Source organism: Cryptomeria japonica, chromosome 8 (assembly GCF_030272615.1).
Source record: "Cryptomeria japonica chromosome 8, Sugi_1.0, whole genome shotgun sequence".
Lineage (NCBI taxonomy): Eukaryota > Viridiplantae > Streptophyta > Pinopsida > Cupressales > Cupressaceae > Cryptomeria > Cryptomeria japonica.
In genome coordinates, this window is record NC_081412.1 from 263,720,588 (window position 1) to 263,735,610 (window position 15,023).

Here is a 15,023-nt window from a genome sequence, read left to right on the forward strand (position 1 = left end):
AGCCTAAGAGACCACAACCTAAACACCCAAGTGATAAGGATGAGAACATTCCTCCTCCTCAATCTTCTTCACTTCCTACTAAGACTAGACGAAATTTTTCTGCACGTGAACACCGACGAAAGCGTCATCTTAGAGCTCAGATAGCTGCTTCTCAAACTTTGCAATCTCCAAAAACACTTTCAACAAGCATTATTCCATTTTCTCCAAAATCTCCAAAACATAAGATGCATGATGGTCTTGATCCTGTGCGAATTAAAGACCCTATTTTTATAAATCTTGATGATGATATAGATGAAAATGTTATTCATGATGAGAATGCTACTTCTCCTCTTGCTTCTGATAGTGAATATGAACTTGTTGATATTGATAACCATTTATCTAATGAATTTTCTAAAGCACTTATCCTAGCTCCTAGACAAGAACAATGTGGCTCGGAACATGAACATAGCCCTTGTTTGGATCTTGTGATAGCTCCATCTGCTGTGTTGGATGTTCCTCCTCTAGCGTGTTCCCTGTCTTCCCGAAACATTGATCAGCAAGATCGGGGGGTAGATGACGTGCTAGACTAGTTACATTAGCATAGCAGATTCTCTCCTCCTCTCTTGTGTTACTTCTTCTATATGTTACTCTCATTCTTCTATTTGTTGTCCTTGGTGTTGCCTACTTGAGGACGATGCAAAGCATTGAGATCTCTTTTGGTCTCTCTCATGTTGACTCAAAAGACACATGTGTTCCCTTCTTCTAGGTGACCTTCCTTGATTGGGGAATGAAGAACAATTATGCATACATACATATGATATATATACATGAATTATCATACAGCATACTGACCCTGAGGAAAGTGAAGTCACCTCGTGCTTTGTGTTTTGTGTCTATTATCCTTGGGCTTATCTCACACTTGGGGGCTAAATCCTTGTGATAACGTGCTCCTTTCCCTTTTTCATTTTCTTATATGTATCACTACCTTAAAGCAATCACCCCCGGTGAGGCGTGTGCGATCGCTTTAACGTAGGGGGGCATACATCCCGTTCATATCTTTTCAAGATACTTGAAAATTTCTTGACAAATTTAGCTTTTCCTTGAAAATTTTTGATATCTTTCTTGCATGACTCATAGTGAGGGAACCTTGCTACTGACAGTCATGGTTCTCCCTCGTGATCTTCCCTTTTACTTTGTCAATCGAAGTCGTAAGATCCTTAGTCCACTGGGGGCTTGGTGTATCTTGCCTCCTTGACGTGGTGAAAGTCTTTCAATATTGTTTCCTTGTACTTTACCGGAAGTATGAGCATACATACTCCCGCTAAAGTGGGGGCTAAATGTAGCGTCCTAAAATTGTGACACTTGCAATTTCGACTGCATTTCGGTCTTCACGATGGCGACGCAACACGCAACCTGAATGGAGACCCCGAAACCTAATTATGACACTGAAAACTGCATTTTCTTGCACCCTGGCCTGAACCTCCTTTGCACCCTACTGTCCCGGGAGGTGGGACCAGAGCGCCCAATGCCCTGGTCCTTCAGGACTAGGGCGCCCAGCGCCCTAGTCCCTGGGTCCTATTTTGGGCCCTGTCTTTTTTGGACTTCGGGTCTTTATGTTTGCAAATTGGAAAATTATCTTTCCTGGTCGGCCTAAGGTCGGGAAAATCAGTCTATCAGCCCTAAATTACAAGTATATAAACTACATTTTCCTCTCTCATTTGGGGATGGATAGAGATATGATGGAAAAAACGTGGAAACTATACTCAAGCATTCAAGCATTCCTTCAAGCAATTGATCATTTCAAGTCTCCATTCAAGGCTAAGTGTTGCATTCAAGACAAGGATTCAACCATTGAAGAGGAGATCACTTACAACATACTACTACAACATACAACATCTATACCTTCGCACATAAGGATACAAACATCCTTACAACAAGGTATTAGTACTTGTTTTACATTACAGACATTTACATTTACAGCATTGCTCATTTCTTGGTTAATTCCAAAACCGGGGTTTGACCTAAAGGCAAACCCCTAATCCCTAACCCCCCAATCGTCTTCGCTTTTCTGTGTGTAGGTTGCAGGTACGCGGCTAAAATTGAAGATCTGGAATCCTTGTGCAGAGACGAACAGATCCCCCTTCGTTTCGCGGATTTTTCAGAGGACCGTGGCGCTCGGGCGCCATCGTCCCGGCAACTTTCACTCAAATTTGCAGGACAGCGCCGTATCGACATTTTACTGCTAATTCCAAGTCCGCAGCTTCATCCTATATCCCTATCTCAGTTTATAAGCGAATCTTTGTCACTTTCTATGCATTCCTAGCTTAATTCTTCTATGCACATTCTTTACAAAAGAGGGTAGCCTTGCTGTCATAACCCTTGAAACTCATTTAGCATCCAATCTTGCATTGCGTGGGATTGGATCTTGTGGGTTTTCAACCCCTCTTTTGAATGTAAAGTCTCTCTCCTAAGTGAAAACCATCAACCCTAGAGTGAATCTCCCTTCTCTCTCCTTGGAGTTGGAAGAGGGGAGAGCAACTAGGGTTCGATTGCGATTTTCCGCTTTACACTTACTGAATGGAACCTAATACATAAGGTCTACAGATCGGAAAATAAAAAGAGAGATAACATTGTATGGAGGTTTCCTGATTATGACTGGATAAAGGTTAATTTTGATGGGGCGGCTAAAGGGAACCTTGGAAAGGCTAGTGGAGGGGGAGTTATTAGAAATGCTCAAGGAATTTGCATTGCTGCTTTTGCTTCTCCTTTTGGAACCCAAAATAACCATGTGGCTGAAGCTCTGGCAATGCTAAAGAGCCCCCAGCTAGCTCGAGAATTCAAATTCAAAAAAAATTGGCTCGAAGGGGACTCTTTAAACATCATACAAGCCCTTAAATGTACTAGTTCTGTTTCCTGGAATATTGCCAATTTAATTAAAAATGCTAAAGATATTCTAAATAACTATGTTAGCATTAGTATAACTCATACCTTTAGAGAGGGCAATAAGGTTGCGGATATCCTTGCTAATGAAGGGGTCAATTTGGAGAAGAATGTCAAATACATAGGAGAAACTCACATCAAACGAGAGATTAAGGAGCAATTATACTTTGATCGCCTCAATGGATCAAGTTAATCTCATGATTTATTTCTGGGGAACGAGTACCAATGACATATTTTGGGGACGGATTAACTGTCAGATGATGAGTGTTTCTCGGCATCATAACCAAGATCATATGTGTGTGAAAGATAATAGTAATAGTAGTTGGGTTTGTGTGGACATGAGTAGCAATCTCAAAACTGTGAAAGAGTCTTTACATGGGGAAACCAGAAAAAACAAGTTTTTCAAAGTTTTATCCACAGATTGAGAATTGCAGCAGAGGGTATCTTTACCTGGAAATTAGAATGGGCGGTAACCTAAATAGGAATGAGCCTTCAGGTTGTGAGAATTGGAAGAGCGAAAGAAAGGTTTGGAGAAGGCTCCACAAACACGGTTTCACTGATTATATGGAGAAGCTCTATGGTAGCAGAAACTCTGTGTCTTACGGTTTCGCTAAAAGCTAGAGCAACAACAGGGCTACCCTGTTTGGGGAGATTTGGCAAATCGATGAAAATTTGATTGCGGAGGTCACGGGAATCAAGATGGAGGGGACTAAATTCTACAGGGATCGGAAGAATGTCGCTGAGGCTTTCAAAAATTTCCCGAAGATGGAGGACGAGAAGGGCAACCTTGTGAAGAAGGACAACATATCATACTACACCCCCCAACAGGTAAAGCCTTTCTGGCAAAAAGTTCTTAGGGCTTTAATGGAATATTTGACTGTGGATGGCAGATTTACAAAAAATTATAACTATCATTTCGCTATCCTGAACCATTTCCGCCATGGGGCTAAAATATCCTTGCCCTTCTATTTAGCCTCCTCTCTAAACGAGAGCCTTGCCGACCATGCTAAAAAGCCTAGCTCCTATCCTTTAGCGCACGAGGGACTCATTCTGCTTATTTATAAACATATTAAACATAAGGCTAGGGCAACCAAGGATGATCCTTTGATCATCAATGTTCAGATATCTGAGAAATGCAAAGACTCTGATTCGAATGGGGATTAGCCCAACACCCCTACCCATAAAAAAAGGAAGGTTGAAACAAAGCATGAAGAAAAGGACATGCATTGTGATGAAGAAGAGGGAAAGGATAAGGACACTGATACTGAAATGGAGCCTAACAAGAAGGAGAACTATGGTGAAGGGGAGGAAGGGGGAAATTCTGTGAATCTTCACTCCAACCCTAAGGGCTTAGAAAGTGAGAATGAGGCTTTGAATCCTAAGGAGGGTGACAACCCTAATGCTGAGGAGACTGAATAGAGCAAGGACTCTGCGGATACCATCCTGGACATCGGCCGTAACTGCACCCTTGAAATCTTCAATTTTCAGAAGTGGGTTGTTGAAAACATCACCAGCATGCAGGGTAAGCAAAGGGAGCTGGAAGATAAGATCAATAAGTTGATTAAGATGTCTAACTCTGGGAAACAGAACGTGGAGATGAAAAACAGTGAAGCAGAGGAGGAAATGGAAATGGAGGACTGGTTGGAGAAAGATCTGATAAAAGGCGACCTGAAACATTTGGAGGACGTTATTAAATTCATGAAAGAATAGGTGGAGGAGGACAAAGACAACGTCAACACCTAGATGGCTCGTAATGAAAAAGCATTGAAAAGCCTTATGAACCACGCCTCCAGGTCCTTAAAGTTTCTTCCCAGAATATGAATGTGCTGGTGGATCATCTGGAAAAGAAAAACCAAGAGAAGAACCTGGTAATTATAGAAGATGCTCCAACTTCCAGCCTAACCCACCAGACCCCTAGGCGCAGAACCAGGTAGACTACTGCTGAGAAGGACACGAAAATGAAAGAGAGTCGGATTGTTTAGGAAAACACCGAATTAAGGGAAGTGGCCAAGGCAATGATGCTCTTGGTCCAAAATGCAGAGGAAACCATGAAGAGTTTTTAATTTTCTTTTAATGCTTGGCTTGGGGTCAATTTCTGTTGGCCTCTTGTTGTCCTTTTCTCTGCTACTGGTTTTTCTGCTGCTCTTTTGCAGTTGTTTTGTTTTGTTTCCTTCTTGAATATCTTTTGAATGTAATTGGGTTTCGGGTCCCTTAAAACCTGTTTTTACTTAATCAAAAACATCCACAACACATAACACAAATATTTGTACGTGGAAACCCTGTAAGGGGAAAATCCATGGTGGGAAGCCTTACCCACAATCAAATGATACTACTGCAGATAGTATGTGTGTACAATATGGATGTTGTACATGCAGAAAGGCCAACTGCCTAGAGCTCACTACTCAAGCACAAAATGAGATTCACACTTACAATTGGATGGTTAGATCCAATGATAATGTACTGCACAAAATAGCATCTTCATATGCTGGATTCAGTACCGATTTAGTTCTGATTGCCTTCACAAAATCCTTCCTTCAACCTTCAAATGATGTCTGTGTGTATAGCTCTACTTATTTTTGCATATACCTTATTACAATCCTTTTCGCATTCCCATATTAATCTTACAAATGAGATCTTACATTTATACCATAACCTAAGACCAATTTGAATAGGCCGACTCACTAAAAGATATTACAATAAAATCAATTACAAATAAATCAATATCCGATGCATGATGTCGGCTCAATGCATTTACAATAATAATAAATCATCTCCATAACGTGTCATGTTGATCTGGAATAGATATACCTGTCGGTGCATATCCTGGACCTATTTGCTAGTAACAACAAATATGCAAACTTGAATAAACAATTAACTAAATTGCCAAAACCAAGTGATCAAATAATGTCTTCGACATAACCAAGTAGTCTCCAAGTCATTCCAAGTGTCGGTGAACAATATAATATGTTGGTGAACCAAATGCCGGTGATTGTGTATAAGTCTCTGACTTGCCGGTGAACATAACCAGAGATCTCCAAGTGCTGATTAGTGTTGACAAGTGATGACAGTTGTTGACATCAATGACAAAACCATATCAACATATCCAAAAAGCCAACAAATACAACCATAGGAAAAACATGATCCTTGAAGAATACATTGAGGAAGTTGTTGAGACTATCACACAAAGACCTATCTTGGTTACAAAGTGTAGAACTGGGGAGGATTATGTCCACATGGCCATGTGCAAATAAATACTACAATATATATGCATCTTTGTGTAAGGTTTGCAAGTGATGTAAAGCAACTATTGTTATTCATAGTTTGATATCTATGGTTGTGCTTGTATCATGATGAAATGCAAATAAATGGGAGCAAAACCCTTAAATTAAATCTAATGGAAAATTATGTAATTAGAAAAACAAATATAAAATCCTAATTCCACAGTATGATAAATCCATAATGTCGAGCCCCAGGGGTCGTAGGAATGTTGGGTGCACAAAAAATAAACAAAAATAAATGAATTCCTTTAAAAATTAGGTTTAATGAATATTAGAATCATTTAACCTAATGTAGAGTTGCAAATAGATCATATGGTAAAATATTAGAGTTGGAAGATAATGTAAAATGAAAACACTTTGCTAATTTTAGTATTTGAAATACAATTTTCCACAATTTCAATCACAATTTTGAAACTGTAACTCAAAATTATATCTTCTTACATGGCTTGGAAGTAGAAATATTTTCAACAATTAGGTTACTCTTAGAATTTGGTGGATTAATCTAGATGAGGAATGAGGGAATAGGAGCAGCTTAGGCAAGGGGGGACCTTGGGAAATGAAACATAGAAGTTTCCAATGGTGAACCCTCGAGAAGTTTAAGCCCTCCCTATCACAACCCCTTAGAATAGTAGGGGCCTCAAGTGCCTTGAGTTTAACCCCAAGTTTTATGAATTTGACCTTCCACATGGGTTTGGTCTATGATGTGCAAATTTGAACTAAAAAAAGCATGGGCTCGAAGTACGTATTCACCTTGTAGACATATAAAAATGACCACTTTCCTAAATGAATATTTAATGTTCATTTTATTCTCATTCCTCTATTTAGTTAAATCTAATTTAATTAAATCATCCACATTTCTCTATTTGATTAAATAAATTATTCAATTTATTTATTTAAATTCACTTAAGCCTTCCATATCATTTAATTGAATAAATCATTTTATTTTAAATCCCTTCTCTCTCCTTTTAATTAAATTTACATTTAATTAAATCATTCACTTCAAATAAATAAATCTAATTTATTTAAATCCCCCACTTGCATCTATTTTGTTGAAATAAAGCAATTTATTTTAATTAAAATTATCCTCCATCCACTTGCATTCTCCTACTTCTCCCACTTACCTCCTAACCCTCTTTCTAGATTCTTCTAGAACCTATCTAATCTTAATCAATTAGCCTAAACCCTTCAATTATCCCCTTTCCTTAAATTTGAGGATGTCACTTCTCAAGTTTGGAGTAAAGTCTTATAAAGGCATTAAAGCCTTTATGCCTTCAACAAGCTAACTTGTTGAGTTCTCCCAAATTTGGAAGGACTCTTACAAATTTGTCTCTAAAGTCTTCCAAACCATTAATGGTTAACTAACCCTTTTGACATGGTTAGAGACTTTTTGTCTAACTCAAACCTCATCTAACCCAGGGGTCTCATCAAGCATTCATTACTTTGACCATGGTTATTCCTTTAACCCTTGCACATGAGTTTATCCTTTGGGTAAAAGCTTTATCCAATGGGTTTTTTTAATCTAACCTTAACCCTTACCTTCTAATGTAACCATGAAGTCTTCTCAAGCATTTAATGCTTCTTACATCTCCTCTCAAGCAATCTTATGTTGACAATTGTCACCATTTCATTGGTGAGAATTGTAAACATGGATTGATTAACTTTCAATCCTAGCCCTTGATAAGATTATCCAATCTTGACCATCCATTGCCCTATTTTTCCTATAAATAGAGCTCTATTTCCTCCATTTTTAGGATCCAAGTCTTTAGTATCACACTTGTACTCATTTTTATCAAGCATTTCAATCCCTCTTTGAATAGAAATAATCTAATAAGCATTTTAGAAGTATTTTCTCTTCATCATAATAATCACATTAAGCTAGTATATCATGTTAGGATAGTTCTTTACTAATCTTTTCATCTTATCATCACATACATACTAGTTTAACTCATATTTGTTAAAATCATGCATAATTAGGATTGCATTCATGTTAGATTGATCAAAACATCCTTCATTCTCATGATTGTCATCCCTAAGTCACTTTGCTCGGTAATATGAGAGCAAAGGCATTGGCTTAGGGGTCTTGTGAGATAGAGAACAATCAAAAATCCCTTGGGAAGTTGAGCTATTCCACATAACTCCATAACTTGCACCAAGAGTCCCATTGGTGTGTGGACTAGTCATGATTTCATAATTTTCGTTTCATTGCACAACTTTTCCCGCATACACACCTCAATCTTTGATGCATGATAAGTTTGCAATGACTATGGTGTATGCAAACACCTCGAGGGAGATTGGATATCATTATGGTCAAGTTCTCTTAGGTCAACCCCCTAAACAAGTCAACTTATGACTCTGATCGAGCATGGGTCAAAAACTAAATGGGAACAAGCATGACTATGCTAATTTCACCATCACAGAGATTAAAAATCATATAAATAATATTCGAGACAAAATACTTCTAATACAATTTAATAACCTATAAAACATCTGGAATGATGTGAAACCTCGTTGTCGACTTTATGACAAAAAAATACAATAAAAAAACAACAATAGTTACTAAATTAAATATGTCTCTATTCTCCCTAATTCATTTATTTTAATATATTCTTTTTATATTGATCAAATTGCAGATAGGGACCCATGCATGTAAATTTATGAGTGGATATTGTAAATAAGATGTAAGTGCATGCATGAATGATAGTAAGTGGCTTTTGGAAGGCAATGGTGAAATGGTGTTGAGATGGATGACAGCATTAAGAAATCATTTGTAACTACCCAATTGAACATGTCCCTCACCTTTTATTTTAATAACAATTCCTTTAATAAAGAAAAAGAGCATGGCCTAGAAAACGAAAGAATACCCATGTCACTCCTTCGAAATTTCGTAGTCTCATGATTATTGTACTTTTGATTGAGAGGACATCGTCAAATCATTTTGGTCCTACAACTAAAAGTGTATTGTAAAGTTGTTTAAATGCTTCTCACCAATTTACCCTTACTTTTCTCTCTCCTCAAACTTTTGTTTTTTTATAAAGATTTATTCAAGCGTATATGATTTTGGGAATATTGTGTTCCATTATTTAAAACCCAAATATTGATGTGAGATAATAATGTGTACTAAATCATTCTTTTAAATGATGATTTTGTGTTGGTAAGCAATTTTACATTGTTGGGAAAAGTAGTGGCATTCTTTAATGCTAAAGAGTATAATGACTGCTTTGTCTGGTTATAGATACTGTAGCACAATTTGTTAATGTCAATGTTCAATTAGTCTTATAATTTAAAAGAAAAATATGATTTTAGAAGAAGTGTGATTGTGATATTTTAATATATTATTGATTTAAAATGCTAAAGTTAAAAAAAAATATTAAAGACAAAATTTTTATTGATTATAATATTAGTTTGGTATATTTCTGGATTTGATTATGTATACTTTTTTCTTTATTAGTATTTCTGATCATACCCATCAATTGCTCAGTATGATCCGAAACGCTGATGAGAAAATATGCTTACATTATCAATTCTAGAAAGTTAATTAAAAAAATTGATAATATAGATAGTGCACAATTTTGATATTCTTTGATATTGAGTGAATATATGTTTGTAGATGTCTTCGGACATGTAGTGTCGTGGTTAGAACACTTCGCTGGTGAAGCAACCACCAAGGTTCAAACTTCGCGGGTTTGAACAAGCGAAGTGTGGGGATGAGGTCAGCCGATTGTGGCCTCACCATAATGTAGTCTGTTTAAGAACCAAAGTGACATTTTTTAACTTTAACAGTATTTTATTGTGTAGTGGTGAATAGACATTGTGACATTTTGATATTCTTTGATCTTGAGTGAATGAGTGTTTCTAGATTGAATTGTGTCTTTTGTTATTGTCAGTGTTGAGCACTTTGAAACGAATAACAGTGTTGTCTAATTAAACAACAATGTGGCAGGTGGTCCGTCATTGATCCGGGCACTTTCAGTTAACAATACTTTACTCTGCAATGATGAATAGACATTGCATCATTTTAATAGTATTTGATATTGAATAAATGAGTGTTTCTGGATTAAACTGTTTATATTCTATTGTTGCTGACATTAAATACTTTGAAAAAAATGACAGTGTTGTCTATTTAAACAACAAGGTGGTCCTTCTTGATCCCAGCACTTTCAGTTAACTAAATTTTACTGTACAACAATGAATAGACATTGCGACATTTTGATATTCTTTGATATTGAAGAAATAAATGCTTATAGAATAAATTATGTTTATTCTGTTGTCACTGGCATCAAATACTTTGAAACAAATAACAGTGTAGTGTGATTAAGAAGCAAGGTGGTCCTTCATAGCCATATTTAGTTAACAAAATGTTAATGTGCAGTGGAGTATAATGCACGAGGTGCACATTGCACAACCCTCCATGTTGATTTGTTTGCATTGAGATTGATGGGGAAAGAAGAGGCATAAGCCACACTTGGAATTGCTCCATATCACGCCAATTTGACCTCATTTGCAAGCCTATCAAATTTGAAGTTGGTGCAGACGCCACCAAGCTTTTTGCTTCTTTTTCTTCCGTAGCACAATTTCTCCTCTCTCAATCAACTTACCTCTGACGTGCTGCCACATTCATGAAGTATCTTCTGTGAGATATTCTCTTTGGGACGTTAAAAGATGACCACATGTGGGTAGAAAATTGTGATTGGTCAATACCCACATGCCCATTGGCCTTTTGCCCTGGCCACTATGGAATCACAGGAACTGGGCTTAACCCCACAACTTAAAATGTAAACAAAGATTGAAATCTGAGTGTGAGGGCAAAGGCGACAAAAGATGTGGTCACATGGGCTCCATGCCCTTGTTATACTCTAAATCTTTATTCAACACTAGATATTCTGCAGCATGCTTCGTTTCTGATAATTTAATCGCATTAGTGACATCTGACTCAGTGGGAAGGTGAAAGGTCAGTCCTGGTCATTTTCAGGGCACAATTTAAAAACACTGAAGAAATGATTTAAAATTGCTAAAGAAGGCCCTTGGTTTCACTTTTTTGTTTTTGTTTAAATCAGCTTTTCCTTTCAATCTACTTTTATGTTAAAAAAGGAATCGAATGCTTTCCCTTGATATTATACAGCATTTGAAAGAAGGAAATTGCAACTCTGGGTTGCGTTATCCACTGTGTCTCCTGTCTCCTGTGGGCAGAACGACGCCACCTTGTGGGTGTCTCCTTTCTGCAAGATGTTGTTATGTGGGTCCCTTGGCCGTCCATTGTTTTGGATCTTTCTGAGCCCTCTGCCCCCTCCACCACCTTAAATTCAAACGCCCTCCTCATTCCAGCTTCCCCTTTCCCTTCTCAAATCCACCCCTGCAATACTGTCTCTTCAGTAGAATTGCTCTTTTCCCAAATTGCCCTTTCTCCCTTCAGTCTTCCCCAAGCCTGAAAGCCCCCCTTCTAAGTTTCTTTCAGTCTCTGTTCTGAGACAATCAAGAAACAAGAAAGGAAATTCCTCCCTCCCCATTGCCCTGTTTGGTTCATTGCCCATTTTCTTGATGCTTCTTCCCCTGTCACTCCCCATTGCTCTGTTTGGTTGATTGCCCATTTTCTTGATACTGCTTCCCCTGTTCTGAGCCAATCAAGAAACAAGAAAGGAAATTCCTCCCTCCCAGTTGCTCAATTTGGTTGATTGCCCAATTTCTTGATACTTTTTAGCCCATTTGCTCGATACCTCTTTTGCCCATTTTCTTGATACTTGTTCCCCTATTCTGGACTTCCTAGTGAGAATCTGATTGTAAGGGATGATGCAATCAGATCAAGTTCTGCTACCCATTGCATATGATTTGCATATGAACATGGGTACTCTGGGCACCAAAGCCCTGCATCATGCTCAGGAAGAGATTTTCCATAGAGATATTTATAGTGATGAATCCATGTACAACAGTCGCTTCATATTCTATGCTTCCCCATCTCCCCCTCCAAGTATTGCCATAGAGGCGGCGGTGGTGGCGGCAGCGGCGGCCCCAAAATTGGGGATGCAAGGGAAAGGTGGGCAGCTGCAGGAGTCGTCGAGTGGGCAGTCACAGGCCAATTCGGCATCAGAGGAGGCAGAGGAGCAGCACAATAATAGCCTCATAATTGATGAGCGGAAGCAGAGAAGGATGTTGTCCAACAGAGAATCGGCTCGGCGCTCCAGAATGAGGAAGCAGAAGCACCTGGATGAGCTCCGCGCTCAGGTGGCTCACATGAGGGCTGAGAACAGACAAATGATGAGCAGATTCGAGATTGTATCTCGGAGCTATAACCAACTCCTGGAAGAAAACCGGGTCCTGAAATCCCAGACATTTGAGCTCTCTCACCAGCTTCAGCAATTGCACGAAGCGCTTGCTGTATCCCAATCTGCATCCTCTTTTGCTGCAGCTTTGAAGCTCATGGTTTCCCACACCACCAACATTGAAATGGATGATCCCCACTCTGAACTACTCGTCTGAGAGCCAAAATCCCCCTCCAGTTTAGAACCCAAATCTGTATAGCCTACTATGCATCTCTTTCCATTAGTCTTCTGGTCTTTTCTGTAAGCAAGTGTTGTAAAATTCATCATAGGATACCGTCATATCAGTAGAACTTTGGTGCCCTAAGATTCCATTCATGTCAGTGTCTGCTTTATAGCCAAACCAAACGATCTAAGGCAGTTGCATTCCCGAATCCCAAGCACAAACTAATGGTTATTGGAATATTGGAATTGGTAAAGAAATATGAAATGGGTGTTAAATATTTAAATCTACCTTGTACCTAATGTGTTCTTCATTGGAAGCTTCATGATTCATCATGCAAAGCTGTGTCTTTTAACAAAAGCTTAACTATAAAGCTGTGTCTTTTAACAAAAGCTTAACTAGTTGAAATGAAATGAAAGTTTTTAATGACGTCTATGAGACTACTAACTAGATAGAATTTGAGATCAGATTTTGGTTGGGATCAAACCAAACCGATCAATTACAACAATTCTAACAGTCATCTGACCTTAAATGAAAGGATGGTATTAAAAAATACATATCCAATATAAACAAATTGAGCATTAAAAATCTTTTGAAAAAGAGATTCCAATCAACTGGTATTATAATTGTAATGGGCTGCTACCACCCACAATTTTTATCATAATTTATGATAATGATAGTGAAATCTGACAACCAGTCGTATCCCCTTGGTTAAAGCCTGAGCACTGAGTTTGTGGTGCGTCCGGGGTTCGATCGCTGGCCGGCTGAGTAGTTACAAAACCTTATTATAATAAAAACTACAGTGAAACCTCCTTTATTATTATTTTGATAATGCTCTTGGAGGGCACTTATTCAATGGAACCTCCCTGTAATATAATCATGGATGTGAAATCATCTGGTGCTGTACAAAATTATATAAATAAGCTTTGCGATGACGTTGTGACTTACATTATTAGCCATGACCCACATATAAAAGTAATCAAACAAGTACGCTTCTTTCAGTACTGTTTGTGTATTTTATGCTCAGAGTTTGAAACTCAATTTCTCCTGAGATTCCCAGACCTCAAGATATAGTAAATAATGCATAAACATTTCATTGCATAAGTCAAAATACTTTCTTTATAAAATCTTCCCTCACACGCGCATGCAATTCAACTTATTAATTTTGAGTTTTCTGCCTTTTTTTAATAGTTTTATAAACATTATAATAGTGACATTAGTATACTCAATATATACTTTTGTGTTTATAGTGATGGGAATAGTTTAATTTAATAATTTATTGATAAGTAATTTGTTTTTGCGTTCATACTTGTCTCACAATCTTATATATATTATTTTATGAATCTTTATTTCTTTTCATTTGTTCTAGATGTTCAACCTCCACTTCAAAATCAATACTCTATTCCTGTAGATAATTTTTAAGAAACATGTCATTGACATTATTCAATTTTAAGGAGCTCGCTAATGACCATTGGAATTTAAGACATTAAATTCAAATTCTAAAATTTTCGTCTCTTTTTGTTATTTATTATAAGCTTACATTATTTTAAAAATGTTTCATGTATCATGTTGTTTTGTTATAATATTTGATGAAAACAGGTAAAAAATGGATTGAGAATTAACAAGACTATTCAATAAAACAAACTTTAATGTTAAAGAACAATAAAGGAATGAGATATACATCATCATCGTATATGTCATTTGTATATTTGCAAATGTTGTCTTTGATCTTTCTCATCATGTTAATTTGGTCTACCAAGGGATTTAACCTAACATAATTTGATCACCCAGGAGTTGGCATTGACGATGCTCCTTAATAGTACTCCTCAATAGTGTTTCTAGACACCATTTTGATCAAGTTTGTGACAATTGAAACTGACTTTGTAGGATATGCAATCTAAGTATGTTAATTTTTTAGGCTTTTTTTTTTAGAAGTATATTAAATAGAGACACCATATGTCTTGATGATAGTAATAAAAATCTACATCAATGACATATTTCTCATATTATTATTACATCTAAATATACTTAAGATCTTATTTAATTATCATTTATTTCAATTTTATTATCTAATTCCAAATTTATTTATTTAAATTAATTGTGATTAATTAACCAAAATATTGACTAAAAACACTTACAAATAATAATTCATTAAATACGTCCTTTGTGATTTCGTCAATTCATTTCTAATATTTAAATTATAAAAGCCCTTTTCAATTGCCCTCAAAAGACTAAGTTTACATTTATATATCTCATAAAGCATTTCAACGAAAGAAATATTAAATCATGAAGTTAAGATATATATAGAAAGTACAAAATGTGCTTGGGAGGGAGTGCTAGGACGTACTTGCA

General features: G+C 37.0%; 1 protein-coding gene across 1 annotated transcript; it reads left to right on the forward strand.

Annotated features, from left to right (window-relative positions):
* The first annotated feature begins 11,129 nt into the window (after positions 1-11,129).
* Positions 11,130-13,044, forward strand: LOC131066503 (bZIP transcription factor 44). Its single transcript, XM_058001273.2, has one exon. It carries the CDS (start codon positions 11,979-11,981, stop codon positions 12,666-12,668), a length of 690 nt encoding a protein of 229 aa, XP_057857256.2. The 5' UTR covers positions 11,130-11,978; the 3' UTR covers positions 12,669-13,044.
* Positions 13,045-15,023: the final 1,979 nt, after the last annotated feature.

Coding starts and splice junctions, on each gene's coding strand:
- LOC131066503 (XM_058001273.2), top strand. CDS start 11,979: ATGATGCAATCAGATCAAGTTCTGCTACCCATTGCATATGATTTGCAT.